At 51.1% G+C, this 22273-nt stretch overlaps 1 protein-coding gene across 17 annotated transcripts in view; it reads left to right on the forward strand.

Annotated features, from left to right (window-relative positions):
- The window catches only part of fryl (furry homolog, like), a 127737-nt gene that overhangs the window by 34871 nt on the left and 70593 nt on the right, over positions 1-22273 (forward strand). For 2 of the 17 annotated variants that reach the window (XM_088632324.1, XM_088632388.1), the window contains 2 exons: positions 192-654; positions 958-1074. The exons of 10 other annotated variants lie outside the window; for them this stretch is intronic. In XM_088632324.1, the coding sequence (XP_088488450.1) occupies positions 615-654; positions 958-1074 (157 nt within the window). In that variant the 5' untranslated portion in view covers positions 192-614. Of the gene's footprint in view, positions 1-191; positions 655-957; positions 1075-3454; positions 3591-10870; positions 11842-22273 lie in introns of those variants that run through there. 5 more of the 17 variants (XM_088632517.1, XM_088632666.1, XM_088632693.1 and 2 more) reach the window with 5 other exon arrangements.

The raw sequence follows: 22273 nt of genomic DNA on the forward strand, positions 1-22273 counted from the left end.
ACGTTTATGTAAAATATATACTTTTCAGAATCTTTTTTTCAATATAGAAAATGAGCAAACTGGCAAAAGTGCCAAAACGACCAATTAATAACTGCACCTGGGCAGGTGGCAGAGAGTGTCAGTGAGTCCAGGGGCTGGAGCAAGGGCGGACGTGCAGCGGCATTTTCTTCTTGTGCCTTCCTGTCCGTTAGGAGCTCGCTGCCCATCTGAGAGCGATGGTGCTCGGGCAGAGTGGCGCCAGCAGGACAGGAGCGTGCAGGACTGAGTGTGCAGGAAGACGTGCAGGACAGAGCGTGCTGTGCAGGAAGACACTGCTGGACAGGAGTATGCAGGACAGAACGTGCAGGAAGACACTGCAGGACTGAGCGAGCTGGACAGGAGTATGCAGGACAGAGTGTGCAGAGGCGGATTCCCCTCCACAGTCGAGTTCAGCAGAGCCGGTGCAGGAGTGTTCGGCCTGTGATGTCGCACAGTGACGAGCCCCTTGTTCCTTCCAGGCTGCATTTCAGCCTAACCAGGATTATAAAGCTGCTCCCTTCTCAGCGTGTTAAGAGCATTACACGCTTCCAGTGTCCGTACGTGGTGGTTGTCTGAGAGATCAGCTTTCAGCGGTCATGTCGCGACCTCTGCCCCCTCCAGCTCGTATGATTGAGGGTAAGGTGAAGTCCATTGCATTTTAGAAACTGCATCTTTCTTGAGAACATCCTAAAGCATTGTGTGTTTAAGGCTGACATAGTTGAGTTTTAAGGTAGTCATTCAACCCTTGCTGTCGCTCGGGTCTTGATTATTGAAAATGTAGGTTGCCGTGAAATTCACAAGGAGGCTCTACAGGTATCCCTTGTCGATTGAAACCCTCACCACAGGCGTCGTCCGTGCTGTGCGAGTTGTGTGCTTTACTTGTAATCCTTGTGACGGAAAACAACAGGCTCAAAGTAAACTGCGTCCTGCTGACTCCAGCAGGTTTAGAGGCCTGCTACCTGCAGGGCAGACCGCCGGGAGGCACAGAGGGAGAACATCTGCTGCAGGACCCCTCGCTGCAGAGGGGGAGCTCAGTCCCGGAGTCCAGCCTGTCAGGTACCTCAGTAATCCTTGCTAATCCCTGTACGTGAGCGATTCCAGGTAAACTGATACTCACTGCTTGTAATACACGTTGTACTGCTTGGGAAGCCCTCTGCGGAGTACCACCTAAATTAGGCATTTGGAGCAGAAAACGCAGTTACTTGTTCTAGTGTGCAGCGCCTAACTCAGCACTGTCCCTTTACTAGATGTGTCAAGTGAGCCGCATTCTCCCAAATGTGGGTCATAAAGAGAATTGGATAAGGGCCGATACAGCAGTTGTAGAGGCTGCTCTGCTGTATATTTTGAAGCAGCAGTATTTTGCGATGTCTTTGCAGGTAACAGTCTAAAGATAATGTCGGGCTTGCCCGCTTATGGGTCTGGTGTTAATCAAGGATCCCTGGTTTCCCCTTCATCGACGAGGCTATCTCTCCCCCCTCAAAACAAAAACGAAAAGGCTTATAGTTCTCTATTGTGATTAAAGCTTTTCTTAGCAAAGAATCCACTTGAGAATACGCCCTGCCTGCTGTGGTATCAAACCCCACTGTTGACTTTCTTCATCAGCATGTGCTGCTAGGCCAAGCCAGGTATCTTTTACATTTACTACTCATTTTTGAGCAGTGTTGACTGCTACTTCAGGAGGATCCATTCTCAGTCTGTTTGAAAACCATAGAGCCTTGCTTAGAGCACAGGAACTCGGGGGCGCAGAGGGGACTTTTCCAAGAGATTTTTTTCTCCCCACATGTTCAGGGTGAAAAGTCAGATGGTGGCCTCTGCTCGAGATGGCTGGAAATGAGTTTTCCCAGAAGGGAGCTTGCTCGCTCGTGCACGCACAGGCACAGTGACGCGCGTGGCAGAGAGCTGTGCTCTGCCCTGTCCCTTGCTCCCTGTAAAGGTGTGCGCCGCCTCTGGTGACCGGTGTGGTGGGCCTGGACGGCCCTGGAGCGCACTTGTGAGGACAGGGTTAAAAACGAGGAGCAGAGTCGCGGGACGGATGATCCAGATGCGCGGCCTGAGCCCGGGCTGCAGCTCCGGCCGAATCCTCTTTGCAGTGATCTGCTTATGTCTATTTCTGGCCTGTGCTCCTGGCACGAGGCGCCTGCCGCGGCGTGTCCGGGGACAGCAGTGGGGATGCCTCTGGACCGCCTCGGCAGCTCCAGGCCAGGTTGCCCGGGTCGGCTTTGTTTACTCGGATGTCACTTCCTGCGGTGAAAGGTGGAGGACAGCCCACCTGCTGACGCTTTGCCCGCTGGCCGGCTGTCCCTGCTGTCCCTGCTGTCCCTGCTGTCCCTGCTGTTCCAGGTCCGACGTGCTGCACTGGCGGCTGTGGGACAGGGGTCAGTGTGTTCTGGTGTTGGAAGGGCTGCACATCTTCTGCCCGCCCTTATCTGGGACGGCAAGCAGGTGTTGTTATGCTGGTGCTTTGCAGGTCTTGTGCTGTCATGCAGGATTTGCTCACTGCTTCCCGCTGCCTCCCGCGTGTTCCTAGACAGGTGTCCTGCTTCCCTCAGGCATGTCCGCAGTGGAACGGCGCGCTGGGCTGCAGTCGCTGGAGCCCCGGCTGTTTTCGCTTGGGTTGTGCCGACGTTATCGATCCCTGTCGGTCATCCGATCTGTGCCTCATTCCTTTGCCCTTTTCCATGAAAAAGGAAATTCCTTGAGCACAGCTTCCATGCTGCCTTCAAGACTCCTCGTTTGTGTTTACTGGAGACTGAATCTAGTTCTTGGGCAGATGCAGGTTAGTCTGCTTAATTATTTCAGTCATGTACGGGTAACAGTGCGCACTAATGAACAGCTCCACAGGGATTAATGCGCTTTCTACTTATCCTTTCACGTTTATCCCTGATTGACTGGTGCAGTCATTTTGACGGTACACAAAAAGCATTGCCTTAGACGTTGCAGCAGTAGAAATACAGTATATAGCGCCCTTAATGTCTCGATATCTCCAGGTTCAAACTCAAGAAGAACGTGCCTCAACAAACCCAGCTACAGTTCTGAACGCCCAGAAGGCTGGGTTTGCGCTCTGATTTTCAGTCTGTCCGATCCTCCGGGTCGGGGGTCCAGCAGCTGACAGCCCTGTGCCCGGTGCCGCCAGCGAGTCCGTGTGCCACGTGTGCCGGAAGTGGCTCCGGCAGGAAGGCTGGTGCTTTCTTGACGGTCCCCACGAAAACTCACAGGCAGCCAGGCCACGGGACTTAAGCACTAAAGAGGCTTCCTCACGACGTGGAAATAATAATAATAACAGTAGGAGATGTTTACTGTTTTGTTTTCTGAAAGGGGAAGGCGGGCCTTCCAGTTCCTGTCACTGGGGGCGGCGAGAGCTCGTGTGTTTGTGTGCACACTGCGCAGCTTTGTTTAGCGTCTCTGAAGCGCGTTGTGCTGACGCCCAGGCAGCGTGACGGGAGCTGTGAAGATGAACCAGTGGTCACCGGCTTCATCCCTGTACTGGAAAATATCTTCAGATAATCTTGGCAGACACAGCTGGGCAGTTACTGTCCGTGGTCTGTGTGACCCTGGATCAGGAAGGCAGCAGGGTAGGCTGGGTGAAGGTTTAACTCCTCCTGCTGCTGGAAGTTGGAAGGGAAAGGTCCCGGGCTCCTCTTTATCCCGTTGGCAGTGCAGTGAGCAGGGGGTTTCCAGTGGAAAAGGGAGGAAAGGGACTTGGTAGCTTACGCACACGAGAGATTTTAAATGAGAAGTGGATGTTCAACCCTGCCAGCTGGTTAGGTTGCGAGTATCTGACTGATCTGCGGATCTCCTAAAGGAAACCAGGGTATCGTTTTAGCTGCTCAGCTTGTTCCCGGTCCCTGCAGCCCTGTGTGTAAGGAAAGGCCTCGTTCTCGGTTTTTAAAGCTCTTCCAGCTTGTTTCCAGTCGTGTCCTCTGGTTCGTGTCTCGCTGTTCTGTGGAAGTTCATTGGGCTGGCCTGTCAGGGCTTTTGAGGTTTTTGAGTGCTGCAGAGTCTGTTCGAGAATAGAAAGGTTCAGTTGTATCACAGTCTCAGTGAGCACATTCTTTTAAGCCCAAGAATATATCCGGTTTCTCTTCTCTGGGCCAGTTCCAAAGCGGTGATATCTTCCCTTGCAATGTGGTGAAGAAATTTTACATGTGATTCTAAACAAGGTCTAGCACATTATGCATTGTTGACCTAACATCAAATGAGCAAGTAAAGGTTTATTCCATGCTGAAAAGAAACGCAATGTTTCAGCTGTGGAGCCTTCTTCACGTGTGGCACTTGAAGAAATCTCCGCAGCAAAAACGTTGTTTCTTCTCTTTTCAGCAGGAATAAACCTTTACTCGTTCATTTTCAGCCTGCACATGCTGATGCAGCTGCCTACTTGAACTCCTTTAACATAACCTCGTTTGATTAGAATTGTACACCTCTACATGCTGTATTTGCAGATCAGAGGTGTACATGCTGCACTTCTTGGCACAGCACAGGTTTTCAGGAGGAGTTCCAGCTCGGTTCTAAGTCAGAGCAGAAATCGCTTTGCTTTCTTCCCCCCCCAAGTCACTGTGGAGCATGAATGGCGTAATCTAGGAAGATGCAGGGAGGAATTAAAAGATTTGCTTTTAATTAACAAATTAGCCGGGGTTTAGTGAGGGTCGGGCAGCGCGGAGCTCCGAAGGGCTTGGAGAGTTTGTTGAAGAATCATTTCGTGGAACGAGTTTGGGCAGGAGAAGAGCCTGCGCTGGGCCGCGGGGCTGGTGGCCGGCCTGCAGAGAGCCGCTGTGCACGGCGGCGGCTTCCTGTGCCCATCCAGGCTTCCGTTCCTGTTCCTGCGGGCGCTCCCCTCTGGCGGCCAGGCCGGTTTCCACAGGGGTCCGGTCGCTGGCGAGAGCGGCTCGGGCTCAAACGGACCGGCTCCTGCGGCGCAGGAGAGAGCCGAGCCCGAGCAGCACCCGCGCCGCCGGCGACCGGACCCCTCACCCGCGCCCCTGGGACCCTGCGACGCCACGGGCTGCTGCCAGGTCCACACTGGAGGGGCCCTGGGCAAGGCTCCAGCCCTCGGGGTAGGCCCTGCGTGTGGGCCCGAGTTCTGCAGACGTCACCTGCGAATGTGACTTTGATCAGACACCCACATGCCCCTCTGACGCGCAGCAGGGGGCGGGAAGTCTTCATTCCTATCCCTATCCCCATCTTTAACTGTGGCTTTCACAGACAGGGGCATTTCGCATCTTTCCAAAGGAGGTGAAGGTGGAGGTTTTGTGTGGTTGGGTGTGTTTGGCCAGTTGCTTGGCTTGTGGCTTCTGTGTAAAGGATCATTATTGTCGTCGTGGTTTAAGTCAGAGCGGAGTGCTGTTAAGGGCTGTTTGCCAGAGAGGGTGATGAGTCCAGGTCATCATTGCAGACACTGCTGTTGTGTCCCTGATCAACATGCTTTTACTGCAGTTTGCTTGTCTGTATTAGCGAGGAGCAGTACTCGCTGGGATCAGTGCGCAGTTATGAAGGCATAACTAAAAGCATTTATATAGCACTGCTCATCCCGAAGGATCCCATAGCCCTCTGCGCATAGGAAGGGACCCACGTCAAACCTCTGCTCCACCTGAGTGAAGTGCGGTGGCCCCCCCACGCAGCAGCTCCAGCAGAACACTTCTCCTCCGTCCAGCTGGCATGTTCCTGACTGCCGCCACACTAGGGTGCAGCTCACGCAGCAGGCCTGGAATGTGACAACTTGGAATAGAAAAAAACGAACGTTTTGTGCATCTTTTATACCCGACAGCTTGAGAAACTGTTGGGAAGGGGCTGTGTGCGAGTGACTGAGTGAAAAGATTCTGGGACTTGAAGCCAGCAGCAATGTCAATTAAAAAGGTGCCATCCTTTGGATGAGAGGTAAAACTGAGGTCCTGACTCTCTGTGGTCATTAAAAACCCCAGGGCATTTCTCAAAAAGAGTGTCGCCCCGGTGTCCTGGCCAAATTCTCCCTCTGGCCTTTACCAGTCATGGCCTCCTAATAACCCCCATCTCTGAACTGGCTTCATCACTCTGCTCTCCTCCCCACTGAGAGCTGATGTGTGGGGAGAGTACTGGAGCATCACCCAGGCCGGGCTGCACACTGGTGTTAGTGGAGGGGATCCCCATTACCTGTAAAACTCTTTGAGTGGAGTGTCCAGTAGAGCGCTATAGAAGTGAAGGGATTATTATTATTTTTAGTTATTATAAGTTATCATAATAAGTTTTTAAGAGGTGACTGCTGCTGTATTTACCGACACAGTAATCTTCAGGTGCAGAATATCTCTAATTGTTTTATGAGGTGCAGTAACACTTGGACTGATCTGGCACGCAACCCACAAAATGATGGTCAGTGTCCCAGATTTCCTGCTTGTGCTCCTGGACGTGTTCAGCACCTGCTTGAGAAGTGACTGTTTGAATCCAGAGGCTGCTCAACGCTGCTGTCATTGTGCATCACCACTGTCACTCTCCATCTCATCACAGGGTTTCTAGACCTGGGTCCCAGAGAGCCCCTCTCCAGCTGGGTGTCTGGGGTACAGTTGAATCACCGACTTTCAAAGAACTGGGATGTTTTAGCTGTGCTTGGTTCCAACAAGTGATTTTCTGCAGTAATTTAGAGATCGTTCTGGCCAAAAATGAAAGCCTCAGGCCACGAGGATCTGAGCTCTCTTAATCGGACAGGCCCTTGAGGAAATTCCGATTAGAAATAGATTTTCAAGAGCTGAGAATTGCTGCCTCTTCCCCATGTGTCCTTGTCAGGCTTGGCAGGCTGCTGGGGTGCAGTGGTCGAGGGTTTCAGCCTACATTTGTGGTTAAAATGAAGTAGCTCTTTGAAATGAAGCCCTTCTCTTTGAAACGGCTGGTGTTTGTGTCTGCCACTAATCTGCTTCACTGGTTCCAGTCCTTCGGCGACTGTGTTGTGGTTTATGGTCTTTGTTGTCGAACAGTAACTTTTTGGCATGGTTTTTTTCTGAGCTGTGGTGTTTTGTTTTATGACTGAGGTTGAAGGAGCCACGCCTTTGAATGGCTTCTCATCTCTTTGCCCAGTTAATACCTTCTTACTCTTTGCATCGTGCGGCTAACTAAAGTCCTAACCTGAAGCAGGCTACAAGCTGCTTTTAATAAAAAAAAAGAAACTTTGGTCCAGGAATGATCAAGGAAAGGAAAGGGAGAAATCTGGGTCTCTCTCGGAAGGTGCTGCCTCTGGCATCGAGCCAGGAAATTGCTTTCTTCAAAGACAGCAAGTTTCTACTTGAAGTTTGCAACTAAAAAGGATGTCTCTCTCTTTAAAGGGATTAGTGTTGGAACAAAGAGACTTTTCGCAACTGTACCCCATCAAACTTCTCATCTGCTGCTACATTTCTGTGCTCGGTTATAAATCTTCATACCGGCCTATTGCCAGGAAAGCCTTGTATGAAATTAATTAAAAAAACAGAATTCTTGTCACCCCTGTACTTCACTTCCTCTCGTTTAAATTCCAGGCTGGATTACCTGCAGGTCATCAGCGTTATCTGAGTGTTTTGATGGGAATCTTGTCCTGGTAAAGCGTGTTTCAAGTTGCAGGGTCTTGTGTTCACTTCTCCTGCTTCACAGTCCTTGCTGTTTACCCCTGTCAACAGCCATAGTCTTCTAGACAACCTTAACTCCACAGTGAGGAGTTTTTAAGGTGGTAGACTGTATTGCATGAGTGTTTCATGACCCATTGTAGTTGGGTTTGCTCGAAATAGATCTGTAGAGAAATATACATCTTACCATCACACTACATTTATAGAAGCTGTTTTTTAACTGATTAAAAACTGGCTTTTTGAGTGTTAAGTAGTTCATACCTGCCTAGTGGTAGAATCACTTAAGCAGCTCCTGCATTTTACCAGACGACTCTGTTGTTTTATTAGCTGAATAATTCATGTTCACCTGAAGCCCGCTCGGCGCTCGGTCGGGCTGGAAAGGCCCTCTTTGGAGGGGCCGTGAGAGCACTTTCACAGACACTGGTCATGTGAAAGCGAAGATGAAGAACGCTAAAAATAACGAGTGCCGTCCTTGGATACAGGCAGGAGATTGCTGGAATCGATTGATATTTGCTGTTGCTCTACAGTGCCTGGGAACCCTCCCCCCCACCCTTGGGAGTGGCGCGAGGAGTAGTCTTGGGGTGCAGGGTGATCTCCCCGTCAGTCAGACCGAGGTCAGGATTACTGTGCGCGCGTTAGTCCTCAGCCTCGTTCCTGTATTTACCCCGACGGTGGCTTTGTATCCGAAGGGTGCTCTCCGTGCGGAGAGGGAGCTCACAGGCAGGGATGTTTCCTGTAGGCCCAGGTGCCCAACCCAGCAGGCTGCGGTTCGTGAGCTCGGGACGACAGCCAGGTGCCGGAGTTGCCATCGCCACGCTGTCTTGTTTGACATAAATGTGGCCCAAGGCTGTCCCTGGGGTAGATACTGCACACTGCTGAGGTTTGGCTCGCTCAGGCTGAGAGAGCCGACCGGAGGCGCAGACAATGTGAGGTATTGTAAAAGCAGTTGTTGACTCCTCTGAAGTCCTGGTTTTGCATAGCTTGTGTTGTGTTGTCGGCCATGTGACTCGCGCCGGCACAGCAGACGCCTCAGCCAGCCTGTGCCAAGAGCAGCTGAGGGCCCTGTGCACAGAGGAGCTCTGTGTGACGGGCAGCAGGCCATCCGAGGCCAGCTCACACCCCTCTCCCGCCGGCCAGCCCTTCCTCCTGCGGCTGCTCGGGAGCTGTTGCCGCAGTTTCACGCACAAGCCGGTCCCCGGGCCGTGGTCCAGTGGGGGGTCACAGGCCCCCTGGTCCGTCGTGTCTTTCTGCACCGCGGCGGGGGGGACGAGGTCAGAGTTGAGGCAGGGTCTTGCCCTGGACCAGGCCCGTCTCTGCTCTGGCAAGGCAGAAGGTGCCAGCTCTCCTCTGCCACACCGGTGAAATAGCCTGCTGGCATAATCTGTCTGTAGTCAGGACAAACATTCACTGAACTTGTGCGCACAGTATGTGTTGCCAGAGCTCGGCAGGAGCAGTACTCTTTCAACAGTTGCACGGCTTTTTGAGTAGCACTGTAAGTGCTCTGAAATCGTGATCTTGCCACTTACAGTCCTTTTCCTGAGTTTATGAGGGTTAGATGAAGTGCTTGATAATTATGGTGAAACCAGAGACCCGCTATGAAACTGTCACATGATCCCTGGAAGATCGTTTTTAACACCTCTCTGTGTAGAGGGTACCAGCCCAGCAGTCTACAGACCTTGAATTCATGGCAGTGTGATTGCTGAAGCTTGGTTTTCTTAATTGCCCTCATCTCAAGCACTGTGGGCAAATTGTTTTTTGGCTGATGGTTTGAATTCATGCCCAACAACAGAATTTTCTGATTTCAAATACGCTAGTGTATGTTCTTTCTTTAGATTAGGCGTGTGGTGTGATGAATAATCTTGGAAATAGATTTCGCAGGGAATTCTGCCTCATTGAGTCAGTCAGACGTGACATACCCCACACTTTGAAAACAACAGGAATATTTGTCAATAGTCGAGGCGATGAAACCGCAGTCTCCCACCTCAAGGCCCTGTCCTGCTCTCCTGTGCCTAATCCTGCACGAGTTCTCTTTAGCGTTGCCTGGTTTTAAAACTGATTTTCGTGACCGAAACGTGTATTTCTGGAATGCAATTTCCTGCTTCTGTTAAAAATAACAAAACGAAGGCTCCTCGGTGAGGAGGGGGTGTCCCACTGGGGAGTTATTCATTTTGGCAGCTGTAGGCTCTGTTGGCTTTTGTTTTAATGGCCTCCTGAAAGAAGCAGCAGGCACTCTTTAGGCAAGTAGTTCGTGCGCTGCTGTCACAGGTGTGAAATGAGTCAGACGTCCCAGAGTTTCCAAAGAAAACTAGTGTTTGTACAATAAAGGTGTCGCTTGTTCTCGAGGCTCAAGGCTGTCTTTGTGCACTTTGAATGAGTCTCGCGATGCAAACCGTTATTAGTTTGGACTGAACAATTAGTACTCTGTGCCGTTTCTGTGCCCGTGACGTGATGTAAGCACCGTTACTGGACCTGTTAATGGAGCCCAGGTGAAGTAATCAACCGAAAATGAGCCTGAACGTCATGTCTGTTTGAATTAGGCCAGTTTGACCCACGCCCCTCTGCCCACTGGGCACATCTCACGGGAAGCTTTTCATGTCCAGTGCTGGTTCTGCTCCAGTGTGAAATGGGAAGGTAAATGTCTGGTATGACCTGTGAGCTCTGGTCACAGCGTTTTTGAAGATGCCTGGGCTGCTCAGCAGCTGCTGTCAGATCAGCTGTGAGCAGGGCTGACCCTCTTGTGTCTGCTGTGTCTGCGTGTTGCCCTGTGGAAAGCATGACCCGACTGAGCCTGCTGTCTCTGAACTGTTGTTTAAGGTAGAAAAGTGGCTGTAGTAATAGAATTTTAAATGTTAGTGTATTGGTATGCATTGATTTAATAAGCAACCATATTTCGACAAGTGCAGTAGTAGGTAAGTTTTTAGCTAGATAACAGCAGTGGTCAATACAATCGAGATTGCTTTGGTCCTGCGACGTTAACAAACTGGCATTTCTCTGGGAGAGCAGTAAAGAGCGAACGCTGGCTGTCCATGGAGCAGAGCCTAGAACTGTTGATGTGAAAGTGATGTGGAAAGGTGCAGTATGTTTGGGACCTTTTCTGTCTGTGTGGCCTCTTTGTTCATTCCAGGCATCTCTGCTGTTTTCAGAGCCCCGGTAAAAGCTTTTTGATGCTGCTGGTGGTTTGACGAGTCTGTCTTTAAGTAGTCCAGAGCTGTCTGGAACGGCTCTTCACACTGATCCTCGTATCACAAGCGTAACATCCTCTCCCCTCGGAGTGCTGCAATCAGGAAGTGACACATCAAATATTGAGCCATATGCAGGAGCGAACATAACTGCGATAAACAGCAAAGCGCAGAAGTAACTTTGCAGCGAGCGGACTTCAAGCGAGGAGCTGGCAGCCGCTGTGTCCGTGACATCACCCCCCTGCTGTGCGCTGCGCTGCTCCGAGCCCTGCGAGAAGTCGCTGCCATTATTGACTGGGTGTGTGCCTGAGCGAGCGAGCGAGCGGGGGTGTGTGTGTGTGTGTGAGAGTGCGTGTGTGGGTTCTGGAAGAGAGCAGGCGCCCGTGCCAGCCCTCTCTCGCCACTGAGAGGGAGAGGGAGAGAGGAGCTGTGACTGGAAACGGGCTCTCCAGCAGCCGAGCGCCAGCACTCGGAAGAGAGGGAATCTCCTGCGCCGCTGTCAGAGCCCTCCCTCGGCTGCCGTCTGTGTCCGAGTCTCCCGGAAAGAAAGTTTGAGTCCCACCCTCCTGTTTACCAACAACTCAGCGCCTGGGTGCTGGCAGCCGCTGACGGCTGCTCTCTGTGGAGAACGTCTCTGTTTTTCTCTGCTGCTCGGTCACAATGCCGGCCTCTGTGCCCCCCGGAAGAGCCCGGCTTTCAGGCCACTCGTATATCTGAGCGCCTGCTGCCTTTTTGTTTTCCTGGCTTGTAGCTTTTCAACCTTTTTGCACTCGATTCATGGGCCTTCCTTGCTGCCGTAGTTCATCTGCATTCAGCTCTGCGTGTGTGTGTGTGCTGAAAGCATGTGTCACTCAGGCACTGTGGGAATAAGGCAGCGACGCTGGAGGCCAAAACTTTCCTGCCTCTGAGGAGAGAAGAGCGCTGCATTCTGTGAAAACGTTTTTTAAGGTCTGAAGAGAGCGAGGACTGCAGGACTGTGCTGCACTGGGTGCCTTTGCAGCCGGCAGGCGCTGTCATGTTGAGCCTTCAGGATTCAGTGTTCTTCGAGATCAGCATCAAGTCTCTTCTGAAGTCTTGGAGCAGCAGCTGTAAGTATGTGGGGAAAACAGATTGACGGGTTTCATCGTTAAAAAGAGCTGCGAAATTCAAGAACCTGCTTTTTGCCCCTTTGGGTTAATTTCTGTGGCTGCTAAAAAAGGGATTGTGATGGGTTGTTCTAAAAGTCCCAGATAATGAGGAGAGGTGTAACGCTTCCTTGTAATAGTGAAGGATGGCTACAGCTTCATCCAAGAGCTGACCGAGCTGAAAATACCTTTTTCTTGCTGATACCCATCGGTTTTTACCCTCTGCAGCTGCAGCTGCCGCTGTTTGATCTTCACAGGGGGTTGGTGCAGCATCACTTCCCGATGCGGTGCTGGGTAGCGGGATCGGTTCTGTGGAGCCTGCGGGTCGGGAGTCCGGATGGAGTGTCTGCGGGGGGGGGCGGGTGCGCACGGATCCGATCTCCCTAATGGGTTCCCCCGGGACCGCTAGCACTTCCTCCCCATCGATCCTCCTCGTATTGACCCGAGCGGCTAACAGCCGTCCTTAAAGACCCATCCCACGCAGCGAGTCTGCAAGTTTAAACGGCACCTCTGTTTCCGGGAATCCTGCTGTCCTGAGCGTGCGAGCAGTGTTTGTAAAAGGCCTTCTGGATCACGAGTCTCTCGGAAGAAGAAAAAAATAGGAGGAATGTGTGTTGTGTGGGCTTGTTTTTAAATAACTGCAGAGCACTGCTGGAGTGCAGCAGAGGACTTCTGTGATTTCAGTCTGTAGGGTAGGCTGGCTTGCAGGAGTGCGTCGTAGTCTCCGTCGGCTGCACTGCACTGGGGTGGCAGCGTGGCCTCAGGCGCCCTTTAAGAGGAGTGTGTGGGAACACTGGGTTTGATGGCTCGCTGGCCCCCTCTGGCAGGCACAGCAACAGGTCATTTGAAATGCGTAAGTGCCGCGACCTCTGTGGTGGCTGATGTCCTCCTGAGGGAGAGCAGGACGGTCATGACAGCCCACAGCAAGTGCCCTCAAATCCGCGGTGACCTCCAAATCGCCACGCTTGCTCGTAGAGCTCTTTCGGCATGCTCGGAGCGCTCAGCCTGCCGCGAGGCCTGTGCGCTGTGAATGCTGCACTTGCGGTGCAGCCCTGTGGCTGGGTTTTCGAATGCCTGGCTAGCGGACGCGCTGCTCTTGCGGCACTTGGCTGTGGGGTTTAATTTTAGTTGAGCTTTTTAGCAACAACAATGGAGTGACAGTAATATGGCCTAGTTTCCGCATGCTCCGCCACTTCCCTGCCAACACTTGGGAGACGCTGGCCCTTTCTCCTTCGTCGGGAACATTCTGGCACACCGGCCGTTCGGATCGGTTGCTGCTCTTAAAAAGTCCAAAACCGGGCTGCTTCACCCAAAGCCTCAGTCTGGCATTTTTCTGTGGGGAAGGGGCAGCTTTGAAGTGACTGACCAGCCTGAAAAAAAAAAACTTTCCCTTTTCCAGCTGCAAATAAACATCTAGCAGATTTTCCAGAGCTGGTTAAATTAAAGAGGCGTTTTGTTCCTGTTGGTGAACCCTGTCTCTTGCTACAGTAGGTGTACTTGCGTGTGCTCCTCTGCTTTTTAGGTAGGTCAGGTAGCATGAGATGGAAAAGTTTCAAATTACTCTTGATCTATTAAAATAAGGAGGCCGGCAGTGCGTGTTCAGATCAAGCGAGACGCCGTGGGTGGTGTGAGCGAGGCAGCCGGGCCTGTATGTGATCCCGGGGCGCACCCAGCCCCCACCTGCGCGCGCTCTGGCCCCGTGAAGCAGTGTGGCAGCGGGGGGGCGGCAGGGCCTGGGGTGGCGCCGAGCCCAGGGCAGAGTGCGCCCTCTTTCACAGGCCATTGTCCAGGGAAGACGGGAAGAACTGGGAGTCAGGTCAGCTAAAATGTGGAAGGTTTTGACACGGTTTTAAGGATCTGTCTTTCATTCGGACGCAGGATGGAGCGGATCGGTTTTTGGTGGAAGTTGGTAAAACACGCGGAGAATGTAGCTTGAACCCCATTTCCCTTGGGTACATTCCTATCCATAAGGTTGCTGCTGGAAGAGGCGTTAGTGGGGCCAGCAGGGGGCGCTAACCCTGCGGCTCATGTGGGTCCTAATGACCCAGTGTAGTGACGGGTACACTATACTGTAAACAGGCGCCGTCCTTCAGATGAGACGTAAAACCGAGGTCCTGACTCTCTGTGGTCGTTAAAAATCCCAGGGTGTTTCTTGAAAAGAGTAGGGGTGTACCCCGGCGTCCTGGCCAAATTTCCCTTTGGCCTTTATCAATCATGCCCTCCTAACAATCCCCCTCTATAAATTGGCTACATTACTCTGCTCTCCTCCCCACTGAGAGCTGGTGTGTGGGGAGCGGACTGGCGCACTATGGCTGCCGTCGCATCATCCAGGTGGGGCTGGACATTGGTGGTGGTGGAGGGGATCCCCATTACCTGTAAAGCGCTTTGAGTGGAGTGTCCAGAAAAGCGCTATATAAATGTAAGCTATTATTATTATTATTATTATTATTATTATTATCCTCTGCTGTCAGAATTACGGGGAAGCAGAAGGATTTTTTCCAGAGAAGTGGGAAACATCGGATACCCACACTAATCTTGAAAATCATTTTTTGGTTTCTTGCCCGAGTAATACTGGGCAGGAGAGTATCATATACATCTATTTATCACCTGAGCTTTTAACTTGTTTTTTTAAGCATAGAGAATAGAGTATAGAGAATCTGAAATTCATTTACGTGTAGCACTAAGAAGCACTTAAGGAACCACCCTATAGATAACATCTCCCATTAACAAAACTCTTCCTTCTAATGCAGTGCCTGTCTATAATAGTTCTTGCTCCTGTTCTGTGGAAGGTTATGGAAAGAATTAGAAATGAATTACAGCATCATCTCTGTGGTAGTAGGGTTCTTGCTTCACAGTCTAATTTTGAATGGAGAGAGGCCTCTTCTTGTTACAGTTCTTCGAATAAGCAGGAAAATGAATCAATACAAACCATTCAGTATAACTAGATTTATTAACATTTTTATAAGATTCATTCTCATAAAATATTAATTAGAAAATGGACCTTGGTAAACATTCAAGGTCATGTGTATCTTTGGATTAGTGGATTGAAAACGCAGTTCAGATAAGGGATGAAGGGGGCTCAGATTAGATGAAGGTATTTTGTGGAGTTCTGCTGGGTTCTGTATTAAAAGTACCACTTCTTAATATGCGTCAGTGATTTTGGTGCTCGTGGTTAAGTGAGCAAGTGACGAGTGTTACATGCAGGTAGCAAAAACAAAATGGGAAAGTGAGTTTGCAGAAACTACTACTCGTAATGCCTACATGTTCACAGGTGTTTGTGTTGACACATTTACATCTTTCAATTACTGCAGGGAAACATGACATTGTTTGCCTTTTGATAAGACATATCACTAAATCAAGGGGTGTTATGTTACCATTGTATAAAGCACACAAAAGTAAGTCCTCATTTTCAGAATCCACAATGAGACAGCCCAGTGGACAAAAATTCAAACTACATGGAAGAATATTTAAAACCAAAAACAGGTGGCACTTCTTTACACAAAGCTTTGTGGGAGTGTGGAACAAGTTTTGAAGCTGGTACTTTTGGCTTCTTCCAAACTACTGAAGACCCTCGGTTCTGTGCTAGCGACCGAGCAGGCATGTATTTGTAGCCTTGCTTGTGTTTTTATGTGTTTGTACGTGCTCATTAATTAAGCTGGAACCTTTAACATTCACCCAAATTGCACGTTTTTGCATGGCTAGGGCCATTCTGTCTGTCAGAAGGTCTTGCTGGGGTTTTGAATTGCTCGTCTTAAATGGTGTCCAGCAATCTGCACTTGTGGCACTTGAAGAAATTGTCAGTGAGTGAAAGACCACTGGAGCTCTGCAACCCAGATTCTGCAGAGCGCGTTCAGTCGTTCTTACGAGCACTCTCTGCCCTGCCAGCGACGCTCTTGAAGCTGTAGCCAGGCCCAGCACCGCCGTGGTCCAGTTCTTCGATGACTTCCTGAAGGAGCAGCCCAGCGCGTCTCTGCCTGATGCTTCCCAACCCCCCCCCCCCCGTCCTCACAGAGGATCATCCTCAACGTCACACAGCTGCGCATCGAGGAGGCCAGAAGGCTGCAATGTCTGGGAACCGAAGACAGGTTTTACTCAACCTGGCTGCTTGCTGAACACCGGCTCGGCTTCGGACACCGTGGTGCTTTTTAAAGAGTCGCACGCAAGCGTCATGCCTCCCAAATTTCCCAGTTTTTCCATTTTAGACCGAAAAAAGTGTGGACGAAATCCTTTAAACTAACAATATGAAACAAAAAAACTGGAGTGAGCATCACACCTTTCAGATTAAATGAACGATTTGTTAATTGTAAGAGATTGGCAGGGCAGGATTGAGGTTTAGCAGATGGGTGCTAGCCGTTGGTCTGCCTTGATGCCGCTGGCCAGTCTTGTGGGGGTGTCGCCTTTTACGGCCTGTCCTGGAGCAGGCCGGGGTGTTCATGAGTCATCATCGGAGAGGGCGAGAGGCAAACTGCGAGACGTGCCAACTCAGTGCTACCGCTGTTGAAGGCTGTGAAAGTAGTGCACAGTTGAAAAGAAAGATTTGGCAGGTGGTTTCTTCTCCATTTCCTGCATTATAAAAACAGCTTGTTTTAAAAACAGTGATACGATGAAGAGGGAGGTACATGTACCAGGCTGGGATCAGGGGTGCAGAGGTTTTCAAAACATTTCCAACATGGAATTCCTTCCGGACCGGTTCCCGGTCCTGTTGGCGTTTCTTCCAGCTCGGGTCCTCGCGTGTTTGGTGCTGAAGGACCCGGAGACTTCCAGTGTGCTTTGAATCTGCAGCCATGCGTGCCGCCCCCCGAGAGTGTGCGGCCTGTATTGACAGCGTTGGCGTGAACCCGAAGACCACGGATCTCTGCGAAGGGCACGCGGCATGACCGAGCACGGGGGGGGCGTGATCTACTTTTACTGCTCAAGGTGGAGCCTTGAACAGTAAAGTTGCGCAATTCTCTTGGCCTGAGCTTCAATTGCAGGCTTTACAGTCATGTAGGAAATAGTGTCCCATAACCTGAGGGTGGGCAGCTCCACTGCCACTTGCGGCTGTTTTTCAGCCTGTGTTTCAGCCTTTTCTCTTTGTTGTCCATGTCTAAGTGAATTTGGGATTCCCCCCCACAGGCCACGTTCACCACCTTCTGCTGCTGCAGAGCCCGGTTTCACAAAGCGTGTGGGCTAGAAATGGCGAGATCAGCTGCATTAGGTGGTGCATTTCCTTTCTCCTGCTTTCCCAGCCATTCCTGGGAAGCTGCTGCTCTGTGGTACAGTGTTCTCTGCTCTTCCCATGGATCTCCGAGCAGGAGGAAAGCACGCTGGCAGATCAGCGCAAAGCTCCTCTTTCAAATAATAGTGTCCTGAGATTAGAGAAGGAAGTGATATGAAAAGGCTGCTGGGTGTTGGCACACATTTATTTTTAACAGAAGTTTTTTTTTCCTATTTAAACAGCTTCATTAAAAGTGCTGTCTGGACATCCTGTAGCGTGACCAGTTTTCTGAGTCCTGTGCTCTGGAAAAGTTGCTCCGTGTCAGTAGCCTCAGACTGTGTTGCAATAGTATATTCCACCACAGCCTTTTTTCCACATTGAAACATTGGAGCACATTGCTGTCACAAGCTGAAAGCTGCGAGGTATTTGAGGAAAACGACAGCAGAAGGAAACCTGATTTGTTAGTCAAAGTTGGGCTCAATGAGAAGCCAGGATAGCTTTGTACTTGGACTAAAACACCACCTCATATCTTTCTGCCTTGGCGGATTGTTCAAAAAGTGACTTTTATTTTGCATATATCCTTCATTAGCATTCGCCCTTGAAGAGTTTCTTGCAGCTTCAAATTACGCAAGATTGGGAGTTTCCTTCATGTCGGAGCGTTCCCGGTGTGTCCAGCACCCATGTGGGGGACCTGTGTTGGAGCTCTGCTCCGTGATGCCTGCTCAGTGCCAGTGTGCGCCTCTGCCGCCACGGCGGAGGTGAGAGGGGAGCTTGCAGTGGTCCCGGCCTCACGCCTGGCAGAGCTGCTCTGCAGTCTGATGAAGCGAGCGACGCAGGACCTTGTGCCACACGCATCTCATTCACGACACGCATTCAGCTTGCCTTGAGGTGCTAGCAGCTGTAGCGCTGTTAGCGATGTCGCCAGGGCTGGCCCAGAGCGCTGCTGCCGCGCTGTGAGGACAGGAGAGGGGTTGGCTGACCCGGGCGTCCGGAGTGAGTCTAGCTTTGCGGGGTCTGACCGTGCTGATCGTGTGCTTGCAAGCCTGGTGTAGTGGCAGAGCGTTTGCGACTGGGGTAGATGTGTTCCTGTGACAAGGCGATGCCCGGTGACACAGTGCTTCCGATCCCGCAGGATTAAGCCAGTGCACAGGGGCAGGGGTCAGCGCTGATCTGTCTCGGCAAGCGCAACAGCTCTAATGGCCGTCATTAACATAGCTGCGTTCCCTGCTGGCACTCCCTTCTGCTCTGAAAACGAGCACTTTGCTCCTCTTTGTCACGACAGTCTTTTAGCAAGAGGTTCTGGTCAGTGTCTGGATTAAGTCGTCCAGATGTTGGAGCAGGTGGTATTTTTTTTAGTTTTGAAAACGCAGAGGAGCTAGGGTAGGACAGAAGCTGTGCAAGTAGGCGATACAGCACCAATACATTTTGCCCGTGAGCCCAGTACAGAAGAGTGCATGCACAGTATCTCTTGTGATACTGCATTCCTGCGTGTACATTTCACTGTCTCATTCTGAATCATGGCGGGAATTCAGCTTGATAGCTGAACAGTACGTAACACTCTACTCATTAGATATTACCAGTTACAAAATGTCTTATTTTGTTTCTAAAGCCATAGAAATAAAATCCATTCAATCAAAATGTATGGGGTTGTTGCTATAGATCGTGCACACGGCATTTTCTCAGTAGCTTAAACTGGTTCCATATTTTACCCATAAACTCTACCTCCTCGCTTTCACACATTGTTCCTGTGAAGGTAATAAATTGACCGTCTGTATGGTTCAAATATTTGCAGTTCAGTAAGCAGGGTATGTCTTGCAGAACCTTTAAATCTTGCTTCTTCTCTTTAGTCAGGCGCGGTGCCAGTTCTGTGCCCTGTGACCAGGCTGTCTCCATGGATCACTGAACCCTGCTGGTCTCAGACCCCTGTAATAAACTGGCGTCCCGGAGAGCTCCGTTCTCCCCCTGCACCTGCTCCTCATGTGTTGCAGCACTCGTTGACCTCCCTCGTAAACAATGGCGCAGCTTCGACAGTCATCCATCCTCCTTTAGCTGCTTGCTGGCAGGCTGAGTGTCTCGCAGAGCGAGCGCTGCTGGGAGCTCCTCCAGCCCAGCTCCCCGTGAAGGACGGTGTCGACGGGCTGCCAGCCGTCTTTTCGCCGGTCGTTTCGGAATTCCTATTCTCCTGCACGTGTAAGTTCCCCGTTGGGAGCAGGGAGTTTTCTCTGTGCTTCATTATGTGGTGTCTGGTAGCCTACAGAGCTGCAGAGGATGCAGTCAGGGGAGGAAGGAATCGGAGAATCTTTTAGTACGACTGTCTTTTCTGCCCTTTCACCAGCGCGGAGGGCTGCATTGCACGAGATAAATGCCGACGTGCTGATGTGCAGCGCCGTGTGCTTGGTACTGCAGTTAATCCACGATTTGGTTTTGGACATGATAATATTCAAATGCAAGATGATGATAAACTAACAATTAATAAAACTTAAATTATTTTTCTGATTAAAGCTAAATAGTTTATGGAATTGTGAATAGTTTCCACAATTGTAAACCATTTGCGTTAGAGACCCGTTTACACACGTGACGCGCTGAGTTTGTCCTGGCTTTCAGACTCACTGCAGTGGCCGCTATGCTCAGGCTGAAAAGACGCAGCTTAGTTCAGTTCAGTTTGTTTGTCAGATGCACGAGTGCAATGAAATACTTATTTGCATGTGTGCTCCAGTACGAAGACATTAAGGAAACACCAAAACATAAACACAGCAGCAGCAACAACGACAAAGTTAAATAACACGCAACTTAAATGCCAGTCAGCTTAATCTCCCCTGTTGACCGTCACGTCCGTTTCGGCAGCTTTCTGAAGGTCTGGCCTCTCACAGGGCACATGCCTCCCCACCTGCTGCAGACACACTCATCCCTCCGTCGGACACACCGCCTTTCCAGCTGAATGGTTCATCTTGTCCGGTTCTTCCCGGGATCGTTCAGGCCTCCTGCTGCCAGAAGCCCGGCGCTGGCCCTGCCCTGTGTTGTCTCTGCGCAGTAAAGCTGACACACATGGGGACGGTGCTCGAGGCCCTTCTTCAGCAGATCGGGGGGGTCCTGGGGGGGCGATGAAGCACAGCATCTCGAGCCAGTTTATAAGCTCAGTCACGCCTGAAGATCATTATCCGTCTGTGCCTGTTGTGCCGGGGGGTTCGACGTCTCGGGGCCTCGGGGTTGGCGTGGTGTCCTGCTCACTGGCCTGCCGGCCGAAAACAAGGGCCGTGAAAACGCGCAGAGCCCTGGGCAACGTGCGCTTCTGGGGCTCTTTCAAGTCCGTGGAGTGCAGCGGTAGTGGTGGAGCTGTGCGCGGGTTTCCAGCTCGCCCTCGAGGGGTCTTGCTTCTGCTCGTCCTCCCGCGCAGAGACGCTCCCAGGGGGCTCCAGAACGCCCTGTTGTCTCCGCGTCATGGCAACGGGCCCCGCGTGGGCCCTGCATCAGAGGGGAGTCGGCCCACAGCGCCGCCGTCGGGCGCCGAGAGCGGGCCGTCTGTAGAAGAGTTACTCGGCGTACAGCAGCGAGGGGCGGGTGGCAGGGAAAGACGAGTTCACGGCTCTGGAGGAACGTCCCGCTCAGTGTTTTGTTTAACTTGAAAGAGTTGGGTTTGAGCCCAGCGCCTCGGAGCGTCTGTTCAAGGCGAGTCATGCCACGTCCCTATGCTGGTGCTTCAGATAGGGCTCCAGGTGTGGAGGAACTGCTGCCCCGAAGGTAGACGTATTAAAGGCTGTTGGCATTAGTCCCACACCTGGAACTCACTTGAATGGCCCATCTGAAGGACGACCCCCTCCTGCAGCACGGCTTTCCTGGTTCGTGTCCAGAGGGAAGTACGCCCCCTACTGGTCCAACAACACAAGTGACTGCAGGAGTCTCTTGCACCAGTAGTGCGCTAATTTAGTGTTTTTCTGTAGAGACTGACTAGTTTAAAAATTCTGTCATCTCCCATCTCTTTTTGTGATTCGATCATTTTTTTTAGATGTTTTGTTTTGTTCCTTCATCTTATTTTTTTTATAAATCTTATTTCTCATTAGATTGTTTTAGTTAATTTAGTCTAAATATCTGCTACGACAAAAATATGTTGAGAGAACCCTGACCGGTAGTCAGGAAGGTGACAGAGTCAGCGCCGGTGAGTGGCGTCTCACAGAGAGGATTACTGTTGTTAACCAGAGCAGCACTAACGCGCTTGCTCATCACTTTCTTTTGATGCCAAAGGTTTTACCAGAATTGCACGCATGGACAAAAAACATCGAAATGGAAAATCAATGAAAAAACGTGATGCGATGTCACGCAAAAAATACATAAAAAACTGCTCATTTGGGGAAGAATTTTTTTATTTGAAAATATTCCTTCTTCAGGAGATTTGTAAGAGTTCTCCTTAGTCTGTCAGCAGCGAGAATCTTTTCTGTATTGATACGCACAGTAGTAAATTCTAACCTGAGCGAGTGCGAGTGATAGTTAATATAGCACTGAGAGAAGTGCTGTGTTGTTGCGATGTTGGCTTTCAGAGCAGCGACGCTTGAACTGCCACCTGCGGTACGTGTCAGGATGGGATTTGAATCTCTTTGCATACGGTGTCTGTCTGCGTCTGTGGCCTTGATTTTCTGCCCCGGGGTCTCGGGTGTAGTCAGTCTGCAGCCTTTACCGTTCACGACCACGCTCTGGAGTGTGCGACTCTCACACCGAACCCCGAGGTCTCCGCCCCTGTCCCTTCCTCGCCGCCGGCGGGAGGGGCCCGGGTGAGCTCAGGAGATGCAGGCGCGGACCCCCGCCTGCGGCCCGCCTGCCGTGCTCCAGCTCGGGGACGGGATGCTTTGCACTTTTCCTGTAGTCGAGGGGAAAAGTTCAGGCGTCGCGGTCTTTCTGTCCCAGAAGCGCTGGGCCTCCGGGGGGGGCGACTGGCCAGTCACAGCGACCCCCCCACTCTGTCTCCAGCACCACTGTGCTTGAAACACAGCTCCTTCACTCCATCTGCTGCTGCTGCTGTCTCCCTGACGGAAACCAAGCTCCTGTCCTGCAGGGGTTTAGTGGCCGAGCTGGACGGGCCGAATCTGTTACTTCAGGTGCTTGATCAGAAGTTCAGAGGGAGCGCTGAAGTAGTTCTTGCATGATCATTATTACAGCAGTGTATCTTTTCTGACCTGCAGCTGAAGGGTCTTTCCCTGGTTTGTTAGT

Source organism: Lepisosteus platostomus, chromosome 1, assembly GCF_059453375.1.
Source record: "Lepisosteus platostomus isolate fLepPlt1 chromosome 1, fLepPlt1.hap1, whole genome shotgun sequence".
Lineage (NCBI taxonomy): Eukaryota > Metazoa > Chordata > Actinopteri > Semionotiformes > Lepisosteidae > Lepisosteus > Lepisosteus platostomus.